The 27,251-nt window shown below is 37.1% G+C and overlaps 3 protein-coding genes across 3 annotated transcripts; 1 reads left to right on the top strand and 2 right to left on the bottom strand.

Moving 5' to 3' along the window:
- Positions 1-123: 123 nt before the first annotated feature.
- Positions 124-12,075, top strand: LOC104908112 (proteasome subunit beta type-2-A). Its single transcript, XM_010697192.4, has 3 exons — positions 124-460; positions 575-698; positions 11,497-12,075. The coding sequence occupies exons 1-3, from the start codon at positions 303-305 to the stop codon at positions 11,863-11,865; spliced, it is 651 nt and encodes a 216-aa protein (XP_010695494.1). The 5' UTR covers positions 124-302; the 3' UTR covers positions 11,866-12,075.
- A 752-nt stretch (positions 12,076-12,827) lies between these two features.
- LOC104908111 (vicilin Cor a 11.0101) lies at positions 12,828-23,392 on the bottom strand. Its single transcript, XM_010697191.3, has 7 exons — positions 22,823-23,392; positions 14,775-15,190; positions 14,498-14,673; positions 14,303-14,383; positions 13,943-14,200; positions 13,351-13,639; positions 12,828-13,253 (listed from the first exon to the last, which is right to left on the bottom strand). Exons 1-7 carry the CDS (start codon positions 23,251-23,253, stop codon positions 13,081-13,083), a joined length of 1,824 nt encoding a protein of 607 aa, XP_010695493.2. The 5' UTR covers positions 23,254-23,392; the 3' UTR covers positions 12,828-13,080.
- A 1,586-nt stretch (positions 23,393-24,978) lies between these two features.
- Positions 24,979-26,116, bottom strand: LOC130590794 (uncharacterized). The gene is made up of 2 exons (XM_057393351.1): positions 25,744-26,116; positions 24,979-25,661 (listed from the first exon to the last, which is right to left on the bottom strand). The coding sequence occupies exons 1-2, from the start codon at positions 26,114-26,116 to the stop codon at positions 24,979-24,981; spliced, it is 1,056 nt and encodes a 351-aa protein (XP_057249334.1).
- Between the last annotated feature and the right edge of the window lie 1,135 nt (positions 26,117-27,251).

Genomic DNA, 27,251 nt, shown 5'->3' with positions numbered 1-27,251 from the left:
ATTATGGAAAGAACGGTATAACAAATTATGGGTAACTCGTGGGCCGATCAGTATCATATGTTCACTGTTCGGTGACTCCGTAAGCTGTCATGTAAATTGCCCAAGAGGCCAAGCCCACCTTTGAGAAAACTTGTTCTTCAAGAAGCAGCGATTTCCTTTTGAGAAAAACAGCTACAAGAAAAAGAAAAGCAGGAGTTGTATTTCCTTTGTTCTCTCCCATTCACTGTTAAAGTATCAAATTCCCCTTTTCCTGCAATCCAAATTCACAATATTTACCTCCAAAACATCAACAAAAACCAAAAATGGAGTGCGTTTTCGGCTTAGTTGGCGACGGATTCGCCGTAATTGCAGCCGATACATCGGCAGTGAACAGCATTTTGGTGCACAAATCCAACGAAGACAAGGTTATGATCCTCGATTCGCACAAACTCATGGGCGCTAGTGGCGAAGCTGGGGACAGGTTTTATTTTCCTCTCTCCTCTGCTTTTTGTGTATCTCCATCTCCTAATATTTGCCGAATTTTTTGAGTTTCGAAAAACTTAACATTTGTTTTGTTTAATTGATCGATTTACAGAGTTCAATTTACGGAGTACATTCAGAAGAATGTTTCTTTGTATCAGTTTAGGAATGGCATCCCTTTGACTACTGCTGCTACTGCTAATTTCACTCGTGGTGAACTCGCTACTGCGTTAAGAAAGGTTTTGTTTTGCTCTGCTTGGTTAATTAGGGATTATTATTATCTGGGTTTTTGATGAAGTCGTGGTTTACTGATCTATTCTGAATGTATGTATGTATGGTGATGGTTTTGTTCTCATGAACGGTTTCTTATGACCGTTTATGTTAGCCGATCCCAAATCATTTTGGGGCTAAGGGTTTGTTGTTGTGGTTGTGTGTATGATGGTAGAGTGGGATTTTTAGGATTCGGCAAGAAGACATCTAGGGTCTGATTTTTTTGTGAGCTTCGTTTTGTTTCTGGTGTTGGTGACTGAATCACTGAATATGGGTTTGTTTTGAAATATTCTGGGGGATATGTAGTGGGTTTTAGTTGGATTCTTTTGGTTTAGGTTTACTTAAAAAATTGCCTGGTGTTTGGTGAGAAGATGTGGACTCGAAGTCGAAGGTAAAAGAAGATTGCCACTTTTCTTTAGCTATAGATTGACTTCTATGGTTTGATTTGGTTGTATGGATTTATAAGGTTGATTTTGTGATTTCTCAAGCATTTATAAAGATTTTCACTCTTAGTGTTTCTTCTAATACTATAGATCAGACAATGATTTGATCTTTCTTAAGTAAATTAAGCTAAAGGAGAAACCAACAGATGTTTTTTTGTTTCCATAGGTGGGTTGTTTTATGGCATACCTTATCCTTATTTAGTATACTAGCTGGTGTTTTGGGTATATTGGAGAAGTAGACATTATGTGTTTAGTTATATTAGGGCATAGGATCTTTTCAAATTGTCGAAGGAACATCTAGGTTATACCCTTTATGTGCAGTTATTCTCGAGCATTCAAATTTGACGGCACTAGTTCTATAAGTTGGAGAGTTTCTTCATTGACTACACCTTAGTTCCTATGATTCTCTCCCCCTCTCTGGTCTCAATCCATTTCCCATCTTGTGACGAATCATTTCATAACATATTTGATTTGGCCATGACTTTCTATCATGGTTAACATGTCTGCTTTTGCTAAGTGACATTCCTTACCTCACCATAGTGATAACCTTTGTTTTTCTTCTTTCTACCTCCTTTCCTTGCATCCCCTTTAGTCTTTATATCGTAATTTCTTTTCCTTTGTAGCTAATGACTTGTCTTTATTTCTACTTTGCTCAATTAGTTGGAAATTGTTTTCACAGCTCATGCACAAGGTTACTATATCTAGGATCTGGCATAGGTACCTTGAAACTCTAACCATGTTTTGGAAATTTAAAATTTTATATACAGGGAGGTTATTATACCATACCTTGATATATATCACAGCCTTGTAAAGAGTAAACTATTATTTTCTATGACTGATAGCTGAACTCAAGATGTGTCTTGCAAAATTTAGCATTTGTTGGCATTAGTTCTCATCAGGAAAGAAATATTCCATAGTAGCATTGTCCAGCAATAGTTTTTTTTTTTTTTTTTTTTTTTTTTTTTTTTTTTTTTTAAGTCAGAGGTCTCTTGGTGCTCCATATTTCTGTTCTCCCTTTCCTTGGTTTGGATATTTTTGCCGTAGGTAAAGAGAAACTATATGCTTTGAAGTACAACGTGAAACTTGTTAGAGAATCAACACAGACAACGTAAAGGGATAATTTGTAGTGACAGCAAGACATAATAGATGGTAAAAGCAAAGGTGCGAGGTAGTGGCAATTTGAGGGTTAGAGATGAAATGTCAAGGTCTTATTTATTTTTCTCTCTAAAAATAGGTATGTATTTGTTGTTATTATGCATCTTTAAATAAAGTTCAGATGAGCCTGCAAAGAGCTTTAATGAAATGAATATAGAATACAGTGTACTATTTTCTGCTTTTTTTTTTTTCATTTTTACCCAGTATTCGCCTTTGCCTTTTGTGCTACCTACGTTTACATTTTATATTTTTGCGGACTTTTCTTTTTATCGTATATCTTCTTACACAAATACACAGGCAACACTCTTTCTACTTACAAAAACTCACATGCAACACTCTCTGTGCTACCCATATTGCTCATTGAAGCTATAAAAAATGGATAGAACACAAGAGAGCATAGGTAGTAGCTAGCATATTGCTCTCCTATGAGTTCAAGAATTTCTATTGGATTGTCTTGTTCTTATTCTGGGTTATTATGGCACCATAAATTAATTTCTAGCATTATTTGTTTGTCAATGTCATTGATGTTCTTGTTAGTTGTATACAACATCGTCATCCCACCAATTGTGCCAATATGGCGATGCCATTATTCCAAATTCTCTTTGTTATTTTTTTGTCCATGCTCTACTTCAATATTCCTTTTCCACCCATTACCCAGATATACATGCTTACTGATGTATAAATGGAGTTTCTGTCATTTCAAGAGATATTTTGTGGCTACTTTATTGCAGCAATGCATTCTTGATTCATAGCGAGTCTCAACCCCTTCATTTGATCTCCCTTGTGTAAGTGAGCATATATGAAGTGATGTATGGTGGTCTCTTTGTCTACGGAGTTCTGCTGTGAATTTTCGGTACGAACTAATATTTTGGGGGAAGGGTATTGTTTACCACTTGAACTTGGGAATTCTGATTTGATTCTTGGGGTACAGTGGCTCAAAAAATTTGGTGATGTGGTTACTAATTGGAAAACACAAGTTATGGAATACAAGGTGGAGGGGCAGTTAATCCACCTAAAAGGGAACCCAACTTTGGCCCAATCAAGAGTCTCTTTACAAGCCATGATCCGTTCCTTAGAGAGGGAAGGGTAGAAGTCAATCAAGTGTAGAAGGAAAAGAGAGTAGAACAGGAGGGAAATCGAGAGGTGCAACCAGAGATGTTGGAGAATTTACTCATAGAGTTTCACTGGTTTTTGCCACTCCGGAGGGTCTGCCTCCCCACCGTGGTCACGAACACGCCATCATACTCAAGGATGGCAGCAATCCCGTAAGTGTGCGCCCGTATCGGTACCTGCAATTCCAAAAAGATGAAATTGAGAAGTTCATTGAGGAGATGTTGGCTGCCCAAATTATAGTGTCCTCAACAAGTTCATTCTCTAGCCCAGTTTTATTGGTGAAGAAAAAAGATGGGCCTTGGTGATTTTGTGTCGATTATCAGGCGCTCAACAAGGAAACCGTACCGAATAAATACCCTATTTCGGTCATTGATGAGCTCTTAGATGAGTTACATGGGTTTACGATTTTTTCGAAGTTGGACTTTAAGGTGGGATATCATGAAATTCGAATACACATAAAACAACCTTTCGAACACATGAGGGACATTATGAGTTTTTGGTAATGTCGTTTGGGCTCACTAACGCCCCGACAACGTTTCAATCTCGTATGAATGAAGTGTTCCGGCCATTCCTAAGGAAGTTTGTACTCGTTTTTTTTACGACATCAGTGAGAAGGAGCACTCCAGCCTTTACAGGTGGTCCTAAGCACACTCGCCCAGCAGTGGCTCTTTGCTAATCTTAAAAAGTGCGGGAAACAGAGGTGGCTTATCTAGGCCATGTGATCTCAGTGGCAAGGGTAGCAGTGGATATGGAGAAGATTAAGGCGATGTTAGAGTTATGGGGTTTTCTCGGACTCATAGGGTATTATCGGAAGTTTATTGCCAATTATGCTCTTTTAGCTCGACTGCTAACCGATCAACTCCGCAAGGGTAGCTTTGGGTGGAATGAATATGCTACAGCCGCCTTTAAGAAACTTAAGAAGGCTATGACCCAACCCATTGTGTGCTCGCCACCACTGTGTGCTCTCCATGCCGAATTTTGAAAAGTCTTTTGTGGCGGAGAACGACGCCTCTAGCTATGGTTTGGGTGCAGTACTTATGCAAGAAGGAAGGCCTATTGCGTTTTACAACAAACTCTTGGTGTTCGATCTCAACAAAAATCTATAGATGAGGAGTTAATGGCGATTTGTTTGGCGGTGCAAAAATGGAAACGCTACCTCTCGGAAGGCGTTTCATAATTCCAACCGACTAACAAAGTCTTTGATTCATGGCTCAATAGAGGTAGATTGGGGCAGATTTTCAGAGGTGGGTGAGTTGAGATCTAATTTAAACCGGGAGCATCCAATCGCGTGGCTGATGTTTTGTCCCGAAAGAACACAAGCATAGTGGACTTAGGAGGGATGGTTACAGGAGGTGGATTGGAAAATTTTGGAGGAGGAAATTGCAAATGACACTCTTCTAAAGCAGATTAAGGCTGATTTAGTGTCTCACAACTGCGACCACAAAGGGTTTATAGTGGCAAATGACCGATTACTCTATAAGGGTAGGTTAGTCATCCCTCACAACTCCACTCTTATCTCTCACTTATCGCATGAGTACCATGATACACCTACGGGGGGTCATGAATGTGAACTTAAGACATGTCTCTGAATGGCGGTAGAATGGTATTGGGTTGTTATGAGGCAGGAAGTGGCTAACTATGTGGAGCGATATGTGTGTGGTTATCACCTATGTTACCTGGACTCGGCTAGGAGTGTCGGATATGGGTACGGATCCGAGTGTCCGGTACGGCACTTCCAAAAGTTCAGGACACGGGGACACTGTCCGATATTTGGACACGGGTACGGGTATGGCGAGATTAATATTATATAATATAAAATTTAATAATTAATATGCTAATTTATATTTTCTTATTGTCTATTTATAGCATATTTATAAAATTAAGGTATTTGTTAATAGGGAAAAAAAAATAAAAAGAAAAGTAGAACAGAGGAAAGGAAGGAGAGAAGGAAAAAGAAAAAGAAAAAAGGAAAAAGAAAAGAAAGAGAAACAAAGTCACGTGAACAAAAGATGAGAAGGAAAAGAAAGAAAGAAAAGAAAAAGAAACAAAGTCACGTGGACTTGCTTCCCCTCTACTGTATAAAGGACAACAAAAAAAAAAAGAAAAAGAAAAGATGAGAAGAGAGAGAAGATCGAAGAGAGAAGAAGAGAAGGAACAAAACGGAAGAAACATGAAGCTTACCGGCGAGTTCGATGCTCCGGCGGCGAGTCAGATGAGTTTCCCACTTCTCCTCTTCTTCTCTTCTACTCTTCACGTTCGAATTCTAGGGTTTGAGTATCTAGGGTTTAGGCTGCCGTGTCCGAGTGGAGGTTGCCGGATCGGACACGTATTTTGTACCAGTGTCGGTGTCGTGTCGTACCGACACCGGTATTTGGCAAATTTTGCCGAGTCCGGGTAACAGAGGTTATCACCCAGCGGGTTTGTTGCTACCCCTTTCTTTGCCATCTTTGGTTTGGGAGGAAATTACGATGGATTTTATAGAAGGCTTGCCGATGTCCAAAGGGATTGATACTATATTGGTAGTGGTGGACTGCTTGTCTAAGTATGCGCATTTCATTGGGTTGCGCCCATTGTTGTTAAAATCCCGATCCAGATCTTACGATTCTACGATTTTTACGATCCTGGAGGACCTTACCGATCCCGATCCTACGTAGGATCTTAGTTTTGTAGGATCTTTCGATCCTGCCCAACCAAAAAAAATCACATGGTAGGATCTTAACACGATTCTACGATCCTACGACTCTACGATCCGATCCTACCGTATAAAAATCATAAAGTAATTTCACATATTATATTTCTCCTATTAGATTTTGGTCGCATGTTACTCCAATCTTATACTATTGAAAAACTATCATCATTTGCTAATTAAAAAGTTCATTATTACTATGTGTAAATTTTTAACATGATGTTCTCACCATATTTTAGTATAATTATCTCTATTTAACCGAATCGTAGGATCTTACGATCCTACGATTCGATCCCACCGATTCGATTCTACCAACCCCTACGATCCAAAGTAGGATCCCGATCCTGATAACATTGGTTGCGCCATCCTTTCTCGGCTGTAACTGCTGCTGAGGTGTTTGTTAAAGAAGTGGTGTGTTTGCACGGGTTTCCAACTTCCATTATGTCTAATCGGGACCGGATTTTTTTGAGTAATTTTTAGAGGGAACTATTTCGGTTCCAGGGCACATCGCTTAAGTATAGTACGGCTTATCACCCACAAACTGATTGCCACACGAAAGTGGTTAACAAGGGGTTAGAGATATACTTGCGTTGTTTTGTAGGTGGCCATCCTAAGTCTTGGGCACAATGGCTTCCTTGGGTCGAGTTTTCTCATAGTACGTCCCTTCATCAGTCCACCAAAATCACTCCTTTTAAGGTTGTGTATGGAAGAGACCCTCTGTTAAGGTTGGACACACCCCAATTAACTCCGTGGAAGAGATGCTACAGGAACGTGAGGCCATGCTTTATGACTTACATTTTGATCTTGTGTGTGGTCAGCAATTAATGAAGATAGGTGCAGATGCTAAACGCCGTGACGTGCAATTTGATGTGGGAGACGTGTTTTTCAAATTTCAATTGTACCGTCAACCTTCCTTAGCCAAAAGACCTTTTGAGAAGCTGGATGCATGCTTTTATGGTCCCTTTGTGGTGCTTCAAAGGATTGGAGCATTAGCTTATCGCCTACACTTACTTCCAGAGAGGAAGATTCACCCAGTTTTTCATCTGCCAGTACTCTGCCTACTCAGTTGAACCAAGATCTTGAATTGGTAGTGGAGCCCGAGGAAATGTTAGATGTCAGGGAAGTTCAGGTTGGAAGCTCTCTAAGAACCGAGGCACGGGTACTTGCTTTTGAGGCTACTTGGGAGGATGTGGAACTGGCCACGACTCGTTTTCATGATTCCACCTTAAGGACAAGGTGAGTCTTTGGGGGCAGGGTAATGCAATGCACCGAATCAGGCCACCTGTCAAGCTCATGTATGTTAGACGCAAGAAGGGGAGCACAAGAAATGATTCGCTCAGTATTCTGTTATGAGCAATTATGATGTGCCTAGGTGAGTGGGGGAAAAAGGGGTTGTACTCTGACATTATGTTAAGGAAAGGGGTGAGGTGTCCTTGGTTGTTTGTGTGCGTGGGATTGGAGAATAAAAAGGGGAGGAGAGGAGTGAGAAAACCACCTAGAGAATTGTTGAGTAGTTTGTAATTGGGAGAGAGTGAGCCTCTCGAAAGCTCATTTATCTTGTTTTCCTTATCTTGCTAATTCAATCACCCTTCCTGCTCATTATGTGTGTTTATTTAGCTGTTGTTTGAACACTAACCTGCCAGAGGTAGCAAACGCATTGCATGCTGGTTTTGTGTTGTTCTATAGTGATATATGTTCAAAGGATCATGTGCATTATAATTGGGTACGATAGGCAAAGTGGACCCGTGACATAGAAGAGCTTTTATCACTAATTGTGGTGGTTAGGGGAAGGCCGAAATGATACAATGCTATGTTACTTAGTCTCTTTATTTTACCTCAAATTCATGTGTCAAACCAAATACATGTAAGTTTTACCCATTTCTTATATTCAAGACATGTGTATTGATAGGGGGTATGAGTGGGTAAAGGCAAGGTAAGGGGATTCCTGATGTGATCGGGGTAGTTGTACTCATATAATACTAATTTCGTTTCTTTAAGCTTTCCTTTTTGTTCACTTGGGTGTTTCAAAAAGTTTTCCTAGATGGAATATTACCTTATTTCGACAACAAAAAGTAAGAGAGAATTACTAAAAAAAAATAAGAGAGAAGTACTAATAGGTAATAGAGTAGTACAAGAAAGTAAAAGTGAATTTCCAAAGTAAGAGAAAAATTCTAAAATGTAAGAGAAAGATTGCAATAAGTGGGTTTTCCTTGGTTAGAGGCAATATTACTTATTTGGACAACAACAAAAAAACGACAAAAACCATACAGTAAAAGAGAAATGCCGAAAGGTATGAGAGAAGTACTATAAACTAAAAGACAAATTCAAAAGTAATAGAAAAGTTCCAATAAGAGGAAATTGCAACAAATGGGTTTTCTTTGGTTTCTTCCCATTGTTTGTGGTTCGTTGTTCGTGCAAATGCTTGCTTTGTTAGGCAACGTTATGCTCTAATCACCAATTTCCTGTATGGTAATCAGGACAAGAAACTTGTTTCTATTGAGCCTCTTATAGTCATGATTTATGGTTCTGACATTAAAATAGAGTTTCTCTTGATGAATGATGATAAGATCGACTAAAGGCAATGTGAGAGTTGGCATATGAGCTGTTAATCCTAGTACCTGCCATATGTATTATGTAATTATTCTGAAGTTAAAGACAAGAACAACAGAAAGCTTTTCAAGTTAAATCTACGTCTTAAGGATCAAACTTTAGATCAACGGATGTGGTTTTTTAGTATGGTCAGCTTTGGTAAATCCAGTAGGTTCCTTATATCTAATAGACTGTGATGCTCGGACTTGGCGTTTTCCCCTGACATACCCGTGTCAACACGACGCGACGTGGTTACGGACATGTGATTTGGGTCACACTCGATGAGGTGAAAACGGACTCGGTACCAAATCAAGAGTAAGATAGGGGAGCAATTGTTAGGGTTCCAAAAATCCTAGATCTGAAAATTAGGCACCAAATTAAGAAAAGGAGAATGAGGCGTTGGGGCTTTTGGTTGCCAGAGTGATGTGATCCCACCCAGTTACTCGTGAGCTGCATATGTTGTTGCAAAGAAGGGAGAAAACCGGAGAGTAGGATGTTGTTGCAGAAAAGGGAGAGTGAGAAAGCCTGAGAGTAGGATCCGGATAAACATTATGGGAGGCAGGGGAAGAGGATGTGGGAAATTGGGAATGGTCAACATAGGGAATATTAAATTTAACTCAGCTGGCTGCCAAGTTTACTAAATACTTTCCTCTCCTAATTTATTACTGGCTTATTCCTTATGTAGTGTGATAGTTTCAAAACAGTTTAGTAAAGAGTATTGGACTAACTTAATAATAATAATACGTGTACTTTTTTTTTATAATTTTGGAAGTCAACAATCATATTATTTTTCTTTATCTATATTGTTAAATATTTTGTTTATTACTCCCTCTGTTTCAAATTATAAGGCATTTTAGCTAAAAAATTTCGTTTCAAAATAAAAGGCGTTTTACATTACCAATGTAAAATTAAATGCAATTTTATACTATCAAGATAAGATTATAGGTTATTCTCTATTATCAATACAATATTGAATGCAATTCTTATTACCTATGCAAATCTAACTAAAACTAACTAAATTCTTAATATGTGTAAAAGTGGTTTACATGCCTTATAATTTGAAACGGAGGGAGTAGTTGCCGTGTCCTAGAGTCCAAGTCTGAATTTTGGGTCCTTCTGAAACTAGTCCCCGAGTCCTCTATTTTGAGAGTTCAAGGACCGACACTTGGATCTGTATCCGTGTCGGAAACGCGTACCAGAGTTTGAACATCATAGCTAATAGATTTAGACATTGGGACAGGGGATTATGGGAACAAGGTTGGGGAGAGGAAAGAGATGGAGGGGGTGGGAAAGTATATGGAGCCGATTACTAGTTGGGGAGAGGAAAGAGATGGAGGGGGTGGGAAAGTATATGGAGCCGATTACTAGTGGTGCCGTAGTGTGGTCACTACTGGTCACTGGATCTGTGGTCATCTAATGATCAGGAGTTGTGATTGTGCCTTAATGGATTTCATAGATTGGAGGGAGGGAGAACAGTTGGAATTTTTCTTTCTCTAGCTAGTAGAACAGAGGGCAGCGGCTTCTACTTCTACTTGTGCTTTGAGTACTTGGAAAATCCCAATAAGACATCTTAGAAATTGAAATGATAATCAATTGTAATATAAACTACTACCAGTTTTCTGTTATTATCTTGGTTGATGAAGTTGGTTTAACATATTCAATGGTATTTGGGTAATGATTAGCTGGACTGTTTATTTAGTTCACGAGTTTTGGGGGAAATTTAGAGCGATTTTGTTGATAGTGAGGAACAGTTCGTATGCTCTAATTTCACTGACAATGTAGCTTTGTTGATTCAACTGATTTGATGTGGACCTCTCGAATTGTGCAAATCCACACATTTCCAACCACTACCATTTAGTTTTTGTGAGCACTTATCCTGAAATGACTTAAGATGTCAAATAGTTACTATTAAGTTGGGATTGTAATATGATATTCCTAGTCAGAAGTTCCATGCAATCATGCATCTCATTGTTAGTTGGATGGGATGCCACCGTAAATGCTTACCAGCACTATTGGGACAACCATGGTCCATTTTTCAATCTTCTGTTTGATCATGTTTACTTACTGTAGCTAGATGCTTTTCGTTGGAGAATGCTGTTATACTTTTCATTGTCTATCAAGTTAGTTGTCTAGTTGCTATTGTGCTATAGAATTTATCCAATTTTATGTTTGGACTACATTTGAGTACGCCAACTCCTTGAATACAGTAATGATACTTTTTCTATATTCATGGTTCGAAGAACAGATGAGCTCATATCATCTACATTTTCTTGCACGTGTATTGTGTTATATTAAGTTACAAAGCCTACTTCTATTGAAATTAGGATCTAGTGTGTAACCATGATGAAAACCATACATACATAATAGGAAGAATCTGCTTTGAGAAATGAAGTCATATTTAGAATATTTACACTTTGTATCATGTGGCTAATTTTGCTGTTAAGAAGGTTTTTAAGAGCGAAAAAGGGATACTGGTTCAACTTGTGCTCAATACTTGTTTATCGTGAGGCTAAGCTTAAAACTCTTTATCACAGAGGTTTAATGATTTCTTGCTCAATACTTGTTTTTGAAATTGCGAACCTGCTTCAGTATTCCCATGAAATTTGTAACTTTCTTACCCATTTGACCTTGTTCTCATTTGGTTTGAATTTATCTCATTACTGTATTTCCCTCCCCATCCTTGATAATGCTTCCATCCTTCTTTTCTGTTTCTTTCTATTTAACTGGCTCGTTGAACCTATGCATTCCCTTATTTTCCTTGAAATCATTGTTGATTTGCAGAATCCATACTCTGTGAACATATTGTTAGCTGGCTATGACAAAGAAACTGGACCAGCACTGTACTTCGTGGACTACATTGCAACTCTCCACAAGGTAGACAAGGCAGCTTTTGGTTATGGCGCCTATTTTTCTCTTGCCATGATGGACAGGCACTACCGCAGTAACATGTCCCTTGATGAAGCCATCAAGCTGGTTGATGAGTGCATAGAAGAGATCAGGACCAGGCTGGTTGTGGCCCCACCAAATTTCGTGATCAAAATTGTTGATAAGGATGGAGCACGGGAATATGCCTGGCGTGAGACTATTAAAGATAAATCGTATGTTTCTGCTGACGTAAGTGCCGCTTCCGCCGAGGTTTTGACCAGTTGAGCACCAAAAAATTAGGTTGTTTTCATACTTCCTGAAGCTGGTAGTGTTGATGTAACAGGGAGTCTTTAGTTTGTTCGAGACTTCATGGCTGTCGCTACCTTGTTGTCACCTTTTAGACTACCCCCACTGTTTTCATTTATGGTGAAACAACTATTTAGTTGATTAATCTGGTGTAATTCTCAGTGAAGTAATGTTCAATTTGTCTGACAATCTCAGCATTGTATATCCCCATGAATTTGGATTAGTTCTTGTCAAAAGCACTTGAGACAGTTACTATCCATCCATCCATCCTGTCTCTACCCCCAAGTGCTGGCCCTCCCCAAGCGGCCCAACCCACCAGGCTTGGGTGGTATGATAGGTAACCCGGGAAGGATTTATTGAAAGATGATGAGGGGGGAAGTGGTTTTCCACTTGACACAGGTTTATTGTCCAAATCACCTTCGCGAATCGCAACTTAGGACTGTGTTTTGGCAGAAGTCGTAGCTCCTAACTAGCTTGTACTCATGTTTTTTTTTTTCTTGGAAAAAATGTAAGATTTGCTTATTAATATAAAACAGAGCAAAAGGTAGAGAGATGATGAATAAAAGTGAGGAAAAAAGTGATAAAAGGTGGACTGCAGTGTAAAGTAAGTGAAAGATAGTTGGCCAGCTTACTATATTAGGAAAAAGGATCAAATATCACAAATAAAAACTAAAATAATACCCTTAAAATGGTCAAACATCCCAACAAGTAGATTTTGTACGTGTCACTAGATGCACCGAGTACTCAGTAGTATTAGTTGCTCATTGTGTAGAGGAACAAAAATTGAATCATATCTCACCTTCAATTTGTTAGCATTTCTAAAATGCTGCTGTAACCACTAAAAGTGAAAACCACTTCAACACACAATTCGGCCACACTACTGGAGTTATAGCTATAGTCTTTATAGTCTATGTTCTACAAACACTTGTAAATACTACCAGTTCAAATTGATCTTTCTTCATCTACTAGATTTTAGAAACTCTTCAAAGAAATTCTCAGTTCCTGTTTTACTCGGGACATAATAGTGCTATATATCCCAGGTGACACTGGAAGACTGCTCAAACAAAATTAGCCAACTGCGAACCATTACAGTACAGTAATATTTATTTTACAGTAGGGAAATTCTACTCGTCAAGCTTATTCTTCAATTTTACGTTTTCACATTTCCCAACTCTAATGCCGACCAACGATCCCCTAGAACCCAGCAAAATCCAAAGCTGACAGCAGGGCATTCCGCTGTCGTTGTGGCCCAGCCATGAAATAAGATCGCCTCTGTTTCTGAAACATCTCCTCCATTTCTCTTGCCGGCAAATTGAAAGACATCTCCATTGCCTCTTCGTCGAGCTGGTTTACTATGTTGTCTTGCCCTGCCCCAGTAAAACAAATATAAGACCAAAGGCAATAAAAAGTAAGCATTACATGATATTCCCTTTTCATGTTTTAGGAATAGGAACAATTATACACCTGCAAGGAAGTTTCTTTGGTTGTTTAGAGCATTAATACCAAACCCTATGGCTCTCAGGTTCTTGTTTTCTGATGCAACTATAGCAACTGGATGTCCAGCCGGAACAACAAAGACGTCGCCCTTTGACAAGTGTGACCTGACTTTCTCGTAACTCTGGCTGCCACCTCGTTGCTTCTTATTTCTTTCGCTTGCTAAGTGTGGGCATGCGATTTCAAAGTATCCACTCCCTTCCTCCACCAACACAACATAGCTTGTGCGAGAATTATAGTGCGGTGCCATCATTGATCCCTAGTATTTACATAAGCTTATAATTAGCTCATAATGTTTATGTCTGCAATCAAAACACATACTATTTTACAGTGGTGAAAGTGGGTTCTTTTTATTTATTAAGATCGGAGATAGAATGTGGTTGTGAGAGAATGTAGAATTACATGAGTTCGACAAGTGGGGTAAGGTAGTGTGCAAAGGGAACAAACTTTTACCAAATAATGAATAAAGTAAAAGTAGTAAGATCTTTAGGAGACCGGAGGGAGTAGTTCTTTATCTTTTGTTTGCATTAGTTTCTCAATCTGCAAGTGCAGATGCCATTACCTGTTTGATGTCAAGATAAGCCACTGAGATATCAAGATCTTCGAGCTGTTGATACTCATTCGGAGTGACCTCAAAGAACTCCCCGTGTTTATTGGACAGTTGCGGTCTTCCATCCAGCAAATTGATTTGGCCTCTGGAATCTCCAAATTGTCTCCTAGACGTTTTATGGGCTAATGCTCTCACTTGCTCGTGACTGGCTTTGATGATTGCCCCTTCCTTCTGTTGCGCTAACAGTTTCTGGAGTTGTTCCCTTGGTATCTAGCAACAAATTGAATAAAAAACTTTAAATTAGTTCAAGTCGTCATTGCAGTTTTGCTTCAGTTATGAAATCAGACTGAGGGCTAGTGGTAAAGAGCACACATTGAGTGCGGCTTGGAGGATTTCTGTACTGAAGCTAGTGAAGAAAGATTTCGACTGTTCACCACCTACGCCGAAAAATTGCTGCACAGAAAACATCTCACAGTTGCATAAATCACCTCCTATAATATATTATTTATTTCAGGATAATTTGAAGATAGCAGCAATACATATATATATATATATATATATATATACCTGATAACGACCAGGAGTATTAACAGGGCGTAATAGCTCTGCTATTTCCAGCTTCTCATCGTTATGACTATTAATTAAGTAGGTAGTTGTGCCAGCAGGAATCATCAGCACATCGCCACGTTCTAGATTGAGGGTCTTGCGATTTTCTTGCTTCAAAAGTGTCACAACGGCGTTTCCTACATTTACAAAAGTTGTATGCAGAAGTTCAGCTCATGATATATGAGTTACATTAGACATAGATAAAATGATCATGTGATAAGAGTATTTATATATACACCTTTCATGACGAAGACAACTGAGTCAGCATCCCAATGGTGAGGAAGCATGAAAGTCTTAGGATTTGCCTCATAAATGCCAACCCTGAATTTGTCCATTCCAAGCAGGAGGTCTGACTTCTCTGAAAACCTTTGGAGTACCCTCATTTGTCCTTCTTGAGTTGAGTAGCGAGACTCAAAACTTTGGGAGTCAAAGTAGTAAGGATTATCACTCTCACGCTGTTGTTTGGTCTTGTGATGGTTATTATATCCTTTTCGACGGCCTCGATCACCCTCTCTACGCCTGTGTCTCTCCCTATGACGACCAAATTCCTGTTCACAATGTAATTTGCATTGCCTTTGCCTGGGAAAACCTTCCTCCCTGTCCTCACATTCCCGCAGACAATGTGTGTAATCATGTTCTCGTGGTTGTGGGTACCTAGCAATGAGCGTTGGAAAAATTGTCATGTCACCCCAAACCTTCAACTTTTCTCTTTGGTATCTTTTTTTTTTCTTTGGTACCCCCCAAATGATTGTATAGGTTGATTTCGTAGACTTAGTTAGTGATTACCATTAAATGTCAGTGAGTTGTGTAATCTAGGTCACTGACCCCTTTTTTTGAGTACAACTGTAGAGATGATCATTAACGGGTGATTTTGACCTTGAAAACGACTTTTTTTGACCGGCTTGTCATGCCCATAATAAAGGGTGCTAATTGACGTCCATTATTTGAAAAAAGTCTTTTTGAACGTCAAAATCACCCGTTAATGATCGTCTCAACAGTCGTACTCAAAAAGTTAGCGTATTGGTAGTCATTATGACCACTCTGTTGAAATTCCTGCCTATAAAGGGTGTGGGTCCTTTTTTTCAAAAACAAGTCATTAAAATCATCCGTTTAATATCGCCTCGGATGTCGTGTTTAAAAAATTACTGTCTTGGTAGTCATTTTGACCGGCTCGTCGAAATTCATCTCCATAAAGGATGCTCGGTGGCGTTTGTTTTTTTTTTTTTAAAAAAAAACTTGTTTCGGGTGTCAAAATCACCAGATCATCTGGAAACTCATGCCCAAAAATTATGGGTCTACAAACTAACCTAGGTTATACAACTAACATACATTAAACGGAAATCACTAACTAAGCCAACGGAATTAACATATACCATAATTTGTGTAAAAAATTACCAAACAAAAGTTGGAGGATACCAAAGAAAATTTCCCAAGTTAATTTTTGTTATTCACAAAGGTTCTCTTCGAGTGGGATCATGATCAGCAACCCATGTGATGTAGAGTGAGTGTGTCAAAGATAATAAAATTAAGGGTAAATTAGCGCGATCAACACCAACTATTAATTTGGTGCACAAAACATCACGAAGTAAACGAGGTGCGGTACACAACACAAACTTCATAAGGTGGGTGCACGAAACAACATAAATGAAGATTTTGGCCTGAGATTCCATTTAAGCCAAGTAATCTTTAATATATATTTGGGAATCTCTCACACTTAATTAGTTTGCCTTTTTTTGTTTCCCTCCCTTTTTACTCCCACATGTGACCCCCTTTCAAAGTATTAAACCCCTCCTTTCAAAAAAAAAAAAATATTAAACCCCAAAAAACTACCCTTTCAATTTCCATTGTCAGAATACCATGGTCACCAAGCTCCATTGTTGCACGATTGAAGGTCACCCCAACAAGTTTTGTATGTTTTCGCATCCTCTAATTATGCTCACAATAATATGGGTATAGTGTATGTTTTCAAATGAGTAATTAGGGTTTGTAATTGGTTTTTTTTTTTAATGCGTTAATTTAGGGAATTGAACATTTCTTTTGTCATGATTTTGGTATATATATATTTTTTGTTGATCTTTTTTGCAATTTGTTTGCTGTAATGGTTTTATATTAGGCTATGAAAGGTAGATTCACAATTAAAGTGGTACATGGAGGAACATTGGATAAAAATGGGATATATATATATATATATATATATATATATTAATTTAATATATATATATATATATTATATTATATATTAATATATATATATATATATATGTACATACATATACATACATACATATATATACATACATACATACATACATACATACATACATACACATACATACATACACATACATACATACATACATACATACACATACATACATACACATACATACATACATACATACATACATACATACACACACATACATACATACATACATACATACATACATATATATATACATACATATACATACATATACATACATATATATACATACATATATATACATATATATATATATACATATACATATATACGTATATACATATATATACATATATATACGTATATACATATATATACATACATATATACATATATATGTATATATATATGTATATATATATATATATATAGGGGGAAATGTTCATTGTTGGGATAAAGTAGACCCAGAATATATGGCTGCAACGTATTTAACTTGAAAATCCTCCATAGCTTTTTGCATTCTTCTTTGAATTTGCTGAAGAACTGACACTCATCTTCAACTTTTAAAGTTTTAAAGAGATAATCAATTTAGGAGTTTTCTTAGATTGGAAAAGGGTATAATTTATGGGAAATGAGAAGGGGTCACATTATGTTGGGAGTTATAAGGGAGGAAAACTAAAAAAAAGTAAAACTAATTAAGTGGAAGAGATTTTTTAAATATATTAAAATATTGAAGATTCCTCAACTTAAATGGAATCTGAAGCCAAAAAATCTTCATTTATGTTGTTTCTTGCACCCACCTCAAGAAGTTTGTGTTGTGCATCACATCTCGTTTAGTTCATGTTGTTTTGCGTACCAAATCAATAGTTGGTGTTGTTCGCACCAATTATTCCTAAAATTAATAGAAATTACATTAAATATAGGAGAAAAGAAGGAAAAAAAGAAAAAGATGACAACTACTTTTACATTGAAAATTTTACATTATTGAAGATATAAATAACATGTGCAAAGATTGAGAATGACTTCCCAATATATATTTTTTTAGCAAGGAAAATTCCCTTGCAAGAAGGAGGGGAAATTGAGGATCCTTGAAAAAAGTGATGCGAATCGAACCCCAGTTAGGTTGGAAAGAATACCTAACAACCACTAGACCAACCTTGAATCTCAATGGCTTTCCAGTATGATGAAAGTTGGGGAGTATTAGAGCCTCCACATACGTATCTATTGCTAACAATGCCTATCTATTTTTTAATATTTCTTTTTTTTTCTTTGTGACAAGGCTCTGTATGTTATTAGTTTTAGCGTGGGATTGCGTTGCTTGCTTTACATGCATTAATCAACCAAAATAACTAATCTTTTCCTCTTCAAAATTAGCATAAATCTAGTTTATGTGCTTAGGAATTCCCACATTTTACATCCCTTTTCAAAATTTTGATGCTTTAGTACTGCAATCTCGAAGTACCACTATGTGATGGTGATGCTTTACATCTTCGTCAATGGATTTACTTATTTTAACTTGTTTCAAAAGACAATATATCGTTAACGAACCCTCCCTACCAACTTTGAGCCACCTGCGAGCACCACCTTTGGTCCTAAATATGTGTCCATCTTTTTTTCTCACAAACAACCCCCCTTTTGAAAGTCCCTACATAGAGTGTACTATTTACTTTCCATTAGACTTGCTTCTTTCCAAAAGAATATTTAGTCAAATGTACTATTTACTTTCTACTAGACTTGCTTCTTTCCAAAAAGAATATTTAGTCAAATGTATGGATATATTACATACCAGCTTATATAATACTCCTTCCGGCATTCAAATAAATTCCTTCCTTCGTATTCACAAAGTCAACAAATAATCTTCCTTAATTTGTTATCACAAAGTCCACAAAATAACATTCTAGAAAAAAAATACCCCATCTAACCTAGGACGAGTTAAGTATATTTATAGATACTGAACTTTGGATATAGTTGCAGTTTACTCAACCAAACTTTAAAAGTTACAGTTTTGCTCACCCAAAGTACTTTTTGTTAACATGGCCCACTAGCTTCCACTAACTTTATGATATTTAATTAAAATAATTTAACGCACAAGAATCTAGGAGGTCTAATGAATGGGTATTTTAATGCCCCTGCCTTTTTTTACCCATTATCCTATCAATTATCTCTCTCCTCGCTATTTCTTTTTTTTTTTTTTGACAGGAAAATGATAATTTTTACTAACTACTCCATCAAATTTGCAAAGTGTATATTTATTTCTTAAAGTGGACTTATATTAGCAGTATACTTAACTCCATAAACCTAAGGGGTTTCAGTAGCAGTATACTTAACTCCATACACCTAAAAATGGACTTGTACTTAACTCATAATAAATATACAGACATTACTAATTAGCGGTAGCAATTTTAATTGTTAACATCTTCCACCCACACAAGACCTTCAACCTCCATGCAATCATTCTCATCCACAAAATGTATTAGTCTTATTGATGAAGTTGAATTTTGGGGCGGAAGAGGAGAGAGATGAGGGGGAAAGGGGAGCAGCGAGAAAGAGAGGAGGGAGAAGAGGAGGAGTATAGCGGGGTAGCGCAGGGGATAGAGGAGAAGGCGGTGGTGCTGGTGACTGCGCAGGGGATAGAGGAGAAGGCGGTGGTGCTGGTGACTGGTTGGCAACGGTGTGAGCGGGGTCTAGGCGACAGAGGGGAAGGGGCAGACGGGTGGTGGTGGTGGTGGCCGGAGTTGTGGGTAGTTGGTGTTTGAAACTTTCTGATTTTTGGATGGAAATGAAAAGTGAAATTAGCATATTATTTATAGTAAATTTTAGGAATTAAACTTTATTAAACTAATAGTTACTTAATGTTGAAGATTACTTGGGGATCAAGATGTTCAAGAATGTCTTTGGAAACAAGAAGAGAAAACTTAAGGAAGAAGATGAATTGTGTGGTCATGGTGATTTATTTTTATTTTTGAAAAGTTTCTAATTCTTTTGCTATTAATAAAATTAGTATTTACCTACTTTCTTTTATTATACCACCATAATAACTTAGCTTATTTTATCAAATACTTGATTTTATTTTGTTTCAAATATATTAGAGATGTGATTAAATAAATAAATTTTAAACAATTTATTTAAGCTAATTATTAATGTTAATCAAGTTTAAATTTTCGGGATATTACAAAGAAGGAGAAGTGGGCGTTAATTGGAGAATTTTGGAGAAAAAACACATTTTTTTTTGGAGCCATAAATAGCCAGATTAAGTTTCTGTTGGGAATTCAATATATGACCTACAAAGTATAATTGTCAGTCTCCTTTTTTGGGCTGTATAATTTTTTTTTTTTTGTATATTAAATTCGAAGTTAACAGAAAAGTTAACATCGTTGTACTTTGAGTAAGCAAAGTATAACTTTTAAAATTTGGGTGAGTAAACTGCAACTACATCCAAAGTTCAGTTACCATAAGTGTACTTAATTCTAACATGGACCCCTTCGTTATCTCTTACTCTTTTCCCCATATTCCATGTGTAGTGGTGATGTTAGAGTTGAGATTCCTTACTAAGTCTAACTAGTTATTAGGTCCGGGTTATGCCTCGGGTAAGAAAAAATTCATTTATTAATATAATACTTTATGATAATAACACTAAATACAACTTAGTCTAGTGGTTAAGACTTTAGTATATGTACGTGAGGTCTCGGGATCAAATCCCATGCTATGCGATTTCTAAATTTTTTATTGCACATGCATTACATGAACAAACTTCCTAGGGAGAGCGCCACGTGACACAATTTCTTGTTTATGCACACCTTTTAATATATTTGTATAGATAAGCGATCACTAATCACTAGTAGCGTCTTCCATCCCTTTTTACTCTTTTTCCTATCCTATGTGATGGAGTTGTTGCTGCAAAAGGACTTTTTTTTGTAGTAGATCCTACCTTACCCTAATAAGTGGTCATGAGAGGATAGAGTAGGGGTGTAAGTGGATTGGACTGGATTGGACTTTGCCAAATCCAAATCCAGTCCAAAGTTTTTTGGACTCGCGAAATTGAGTCCAAGTCCGATCCAAATATTTTTTGAGTCCAGTCCAATCCAGTTCGATAATTTTTTCTTGAGTCCGAATCCAGTCCAGTCCAGTCCAATTATTACATCTTTTTTCCCTATTTAGATTCAATGATTCACAACCCTTTTTTTAGATACTTGAGCATTTGACATCTGATTCAATTATCAATATCCACAAATTAGATTGAAAGCTTAAATTAAAGTGAAATACTATGAATAAAAAGCTGAATTAGATGCTTACCTTGATCTAAGTTGAGAGGGAGCATAGAGACTGATAATTAATCTGAGGGAGAAATAGAGAATGCGAGAGTCGAGATAGAGAGGTAGAAAGAAAATGAAGAGTAAGAGGAAGTGAGTAGTAAGGACTAAGGAGTGAAATGAGATAGAATTAGTCGGCTACTAGCCTACTACTGCAGTACTGCTAGTATAATTTACTTATTTAACAAATGGAGCTAAGTGCAATAGTCTGGCGCCAAGTAAAATTGTCTGGCGCTAGTTGAGATATTTAGAGAAGGAAGGTTGAAAACTCCAAAATTCTAAAAATAGTATTAGTTTTTTTTTAATATATACATTATATATGTATTAAATATATATTATATATAAAAATATATTTGGACTGGACTGAACTTATTGGACTCCAAAGGGATGAGTCCAAATCCAGTCCAAAAATATTTGGACTCAAAAATTTGAGTCCGAGTCCAGTCCGAAAATTTTTCAGTCCAGTCCAGTCCAGTCCAGTCCGACAAGTTTGGACTGGACTGGATTGAACTTTGGACTTTTCGTAGTCCGCTTACACCCCTAGGATAGAGAACAAAAGGACTTTCGATCCAAATAATTTTAAATTTTAACATGTAAAATTGGTGATAATTAGTTCTAGAATTATTCCTGAATAAATCAAAGTAAAAATTGTCAAAAACTACTTTTTACAGGCACTTTTTTTTTTTTTTTTTAAAAAAAACTATCTTATATCCCGTTAATTTACAAAGCTACCTTGTAGCTATAATTTTTTTTAAAAGCACTACCAAATTAAAAAATTCCCTAACCATGATTACTTAATCCTTTCAATGTGGGATTACGAAAGTACTCCCTTATATTACCCCAACCATCCTATCTCTTCTATCTGACCTCATCTAGCGAACCCATTCATTCACTTGCATTTAAACTTATAAACAATGGAAAAAGCATTAGATTTAATTTTGTAGCAAAAATGATTTTATATTAAAGCACAAAAGAGGCAAAAGTGCAATTATGCTAACAAATCACGTAACGCTAAGGCAATTGTACGCAATTTGCCTCAAATTTACCCCAATTAAATCAAATATTCAATTCTAAAGATAAGATGAATCCTAAGTTAGAATAATTACCTGGTTAAAAGAAGAGAACATGAGATGGGAGGAAAACAATTATGAGAAAAAGGTAATGAATTTATAGAGGGCAAAATCGTGTGAAAGAGGACGAAATTCTCAGAAATTAAAGTCATTTGAGATGAATAGTTAACCAGGATTAGGTATCAGCAAGACAGCAACAACTGATTTTATTATGGGACGGCTCATGATGTTCATATCGATCTATTATATGCCTATGCATCTAACATTGGGTAGACCTCATACAATAACTGTCTTAGCTCTACCCTATTTTTTAACAACTGATTTTATTATGGGATGGCTCATGATGTTCATATCCATCTATTATATGCCTATGCATTTAACATTGGATAGACCTCATACAATAACTCTCTTAGCTCTACCCTATTTTTCGTTTCATTTCTTCTAGAACAATCACAAACACTTTTGAACACTTTTTTATTATGGATCTACTAGAAAATTCGCAATTTGACAATGTTTTTTAAAGTTTTTTCAATAAGGTAGTTTTTTTTTTCTATAAAAAGTACCTTTAGAAGCTAGTTTCTACTAGTCAAACTACTTTGTATATTTCTTTTGGTGCTCCAAACTGATTCGCTCAGAACAATCACAAAATGACAGTTATATTTCCAATTCAGAAAAAATAAAAGTATGACAGTTAACTTACCTTCCTCCTCCACCGTGATGATGATGCTCATCATGGCCCCGGCCTCTTTCCCTTTCTCTCTCCGTCGCGGCCTCGTATTCATCCTGACACTTCCTTTGGCACTGCCACTGCTCTTTACCCGAGCCCTGGCACGTTTCTTGAAATCGCTCATACTCCTCCTGTGCATCTCCTACTACATTTGGGATTACATCCATGACCTGCACATTATCTTGTCTTCCACCTCCTCTTTGTCTCTCCTCTTCCTCGCATTTTTGCCTGCACAGATGCTCTTCGAAATACGGCTGTTGTCTTTGACATCGCTGCTCGCACGTCTGCGACTGCGTCGGGTCCTTATTCAGCTCGTCGGTGGCCTGTGAGACGGAAGCAAAAGCAAGTAGGACCAGTGATAATGTTAATAAGAGTGGTAATGAAGAGTTCGCTCCAAGCTTCATTGTAACGAGTTTTTTAGTATTGATTATTTGGTTTTGTGATGGGATTTTTTCATGGAGAAATTTATATATAGAAGGAAAGTGGACTACGGATAAGCTCAGACATAGGATAGTCCTAAGATTGGGATATGTTTCAATTTCAATATATGTTTGGTATAGATTACTACTCTTCGTTTGAGAGTTTTGGAGTTGGGTTGTTCTACTTTACATGCATGATGACGGGTGTTCTTGGGATCCGAGTTTTCTGCCACGTTCAGAACATACTTTGATCGGGGTACGGATCACCCAAAGCCACTAGTCATGGCGTGAATCCAAAAACGCAAAGTTTTCAAATAGGAAAAATTGATAGCAACGTGTGAGTCAAGTGGCTTGCAAACTATTCGAGTTTGGTTCGATCAAAACTCGGTCAAAACTCAAGCTATGTTCAGTTTACGAATCGTTTTCCAATCTAGTGTTAAAAATTAAACAAATTCTTGATTTGGTGCTTGTTCAAAACTTATTCCATAATCTAGTGTCCATATAGGCTTGGAATCACAAAGCTAATATTTTTTACTTTAACAATACTCCAACCCTCCTCAAGTCCTCACTATCTTGTGAATTGTGGAAAATAAAGACTTTTTTCTTTTGATAGGGGATGTCACATTTTTTATAATGAGATGAAACATATCATAATTTCAAACAACGAATCATTTGGGTAGTATCACAAACGCCTACTACCACATTATTTCTATCTAAGCTATTTGGTGCTGACTACTAACACATCAAAATTTCAAGCCAATCAATCATTTGGGTTACGACACACATCCGAGCCCAACATATATAGTTGTAAATTGTAAACAACGATGCATATGTCAAGCATTAGTGTTCTAAGATCTGAAGAATAATCAGGTTGACCTATAGCCTATATACTACAAAATTCACAGCATGAGAGCCTGAATTGCTCTGAAAACATCACCAGCCGTCCTTCACGATCATTGCTTTCTTCACATTGCTAATTTAATCATCTTGATTGCCAAAATTGAGGTAAAAACATGATGTCACCAAAATAATACAACATTGAAAACATAGTGCCGGCAAAATAATTAAACACCGAATATCTCGAGGTACAAAAAAACAAGATATGTAACTAGTTCAGATACAAAATCATTAGATATAAGTTCATTATATTTTCAAAAGCCTAATCACAACTAATATGTGACAAATGGTGCCACTTCTTTCCTTGAATCTTTTTCCACCATAGACAATATATAAAAAGAAACTGGTCACATGGTTCAGGATGCAGATGTTGATGAACCTCCACGTGATCTGCCAATTACAAATGAAGTTAGTAAAAAAAATATAGATATGAATTTCAAGTAATACTCCAGACCACTACCTTAATGAACATGTTTTCTTGTTATGACCTTTTTGTCTGCATATACTACAAGTTACTTTCCCCCGAACTGATTCATCCATCTCATTTCGCAATCGTTTGGATGGAGGTCGCCCCTTAGAGCGTTTCTGGTCAGCATCAGCAACTACATTAGGTCCATTATAAGGAGACCAATCGTCTTTGTCAGGAATTGGAAAAAATTTAGCATCATATGTTCTCATATATTCTTCAGATGTGAAAAAAGGGTCAATGAACTGAGAAGAGACAAGCTATATGCTCCACAGCAAGCAAGCACATGACATGGATTGGATTATAAATTGAAGTTTGTTTACATGTGCAAGTCTTGAGACTAAAATTCACGGTGTGGAATGACCACCCTTTCTATCACTCCTACTACCACGGCCTATTGTAACTTGATAAATGCCTTGTTCGTGATGAAACATATCAACCTTATGGTGCATAGCTTTTTCTGTATTAGCATCCAAGTCCTTAGTTATCTTTACACTATATGCATGACCATCTAACAACCTTTTTTTTGACAATCGGTGTCGCTCCACAAAGTATGTGTTAGCTCGAAAGAAAGTAAGCTTCACGAGTGCCGTGATTGGTAAGAAGCGAGCTCCCTTAAGCACATTGTTGAACACTTCCGCTAAGTTAGTTGTTTTGAGGCCATATCTGTAGCCTCCATCATGACAAAGTGACCACTTTGAATCATCGATCTTTCCCATATTCAGAGCTTTTTCATTCATCTTTGTTATCATATTCAAACCGTGATAAAATTTCTTCTTTTGATGCTGGAAAGCTGTCCAACCAACTTTGTTTTTCAACTCTCTGTTCTTGAATTCCGTGTTGACATTTGAAGTCAAGTGGCGAATGCAAAACCTATGGTATGCATATGGCTTAGTCCAACCGCTATTATCTTCCTTCATAGCTTTCATAATACCCAAATGTCGGTCTGAAAGTACACACAGGCCAATTCGTTGTGTCACAAATCTCCTAATACATGCCATGAACCATGGCCAACTGTCACCATTTTCAGCTTCAACAATGGCAAAGCAAGGGGAAATATTTGGTTGTTAGCATCAACACTCATAGCTATAAGAAGTGTCCCTTATATTTACCATACAAATGGGTCCCATCAATGGTTATAAGGGGCCGACAATGCTGGAAACCTTGTATGGAGGGTCCAAATGCCCAGAATACTCTTTGGAACATCTCAAACTTGGGATCAGCAGTTCGATGGTCATCAAAGTGAACAATAGTCCCTGGATTAGCTTCCTTCATTGCTTGCATAAAGTGTGGGAGTATTTGGAAAGATTCATCCCAATCACCAAATACATGAGCTATTGCCTTTTGTTTTGCGAGCCAAGCCTTCTTATATGAGATTGTGAAATGAAATTGTTGTTTGATAACCTCAATCAGATGTCGAACTTTTATGGATAAATCTATCTCAACAAGATTCCTTATATGGTAACTAATGAACTTAGAGTCCATATTTCGATGATCTAATTGAAGGGTGTCGCTAACACATGTGGAACCATGAGGACCTTGGTAAGACACACTGTAAATAGTTCAGATGAATAACTCTTTTGTGAACCTCTAAGCTTCCAAGAACACTGAACTGGTTTTCGACCACACTTGAAAGTGATTGTGTGAGGTCTAGACTCAAACACCATAAAACGTTGATTTTTTTTAACAGAATAGCTAGTAACAGCATCAATTAATGCAGCTTTGTAGGCAAATTCTTGTCCAACACAAAACTCGACACCTGATTTATAAGACACCGTGGAAATCCAATTAATCCATTTATTTACTTCAGCATCATCAATATCACTTAAACGGGCAAACTCTTGAACTGGAGCACCTAATGCCACAATATTCTGTTCTTCATCTACTTCCTCCTCTACAAGGATGTTGTCACCAATGACCGCATGAAGCTCTTCATTGGCCTCTTCCCCTTCTCTGTCTACTCCATCAACATCAGCATCACTACAACTCAAAGACACAAACTCAAGTTGATCTAATCCTATTGGTTCATTTTGTTGTTGGTTGGCCATAGTAGATGTAGAAGTCTGTAATTGACTATTATGTTGAATTTCATCTTCAATATTCATTTGATCGATAAAAAATTGGTCATCATAAATAGGCCAGTTAATGGGTAATTTGAGTTTTCCATTTCTACAAACAATAAAGGAATTGGGTGTATGAATACTAGTGGCATACAAAGATAAATCAAATTTTCCATTTCTTCAGCTATATTCAGAAATAGAGGACTACAAAATAAGCTTCTTTTTCCTCTAAAATAAGTTTAGGTGGTGCGCCACATAGCAAGAGAAACCAAGTAATCAAAATCCAATTGAATTTACAAGATATAAGAAATAAGTAATTTAGATTTCCTAAACTCAATTCAAGAGTCGATTTGAGCATAATCTAACTTAATCCATACCAATTTTTTCAAGAATTACGAAAAACTAGGGCATGATGAGTTTTTTCAATATTTCGAAAAGCATGAAAAACGTGCAATTTACCTGGAGGGAGGCACTGCGATTGGATGAAGTAATGCGCCGCTGCGGACGCGGTGGCTGGTGGGTGGTGCGGTGAGTGATATGACGTGAAGTGTTGCTATAGA

The sequence above is a fragment of the Beta vulgaris genome, chromosome 3, assembly GCF_026745355.1.
Source record: "Beta vulgaris subsp. vulgaris cultivar EL10 chromosome 3, EL10.2, whole genome shotgun sequence".
Taxonomy (NCBI): domain Eukaryota; kingdom Viridiplantae; phylum Streptophyta; class Magnoliopsida; order Caryophyllales; family Amaranthaceae; genus Beta; species Beta vulgaris.
The sequence above is the reverse complement of the archived record's forward strand: the minus strand, read 5'-3'. Positions and strand labels throughout refer to the sequence as shown.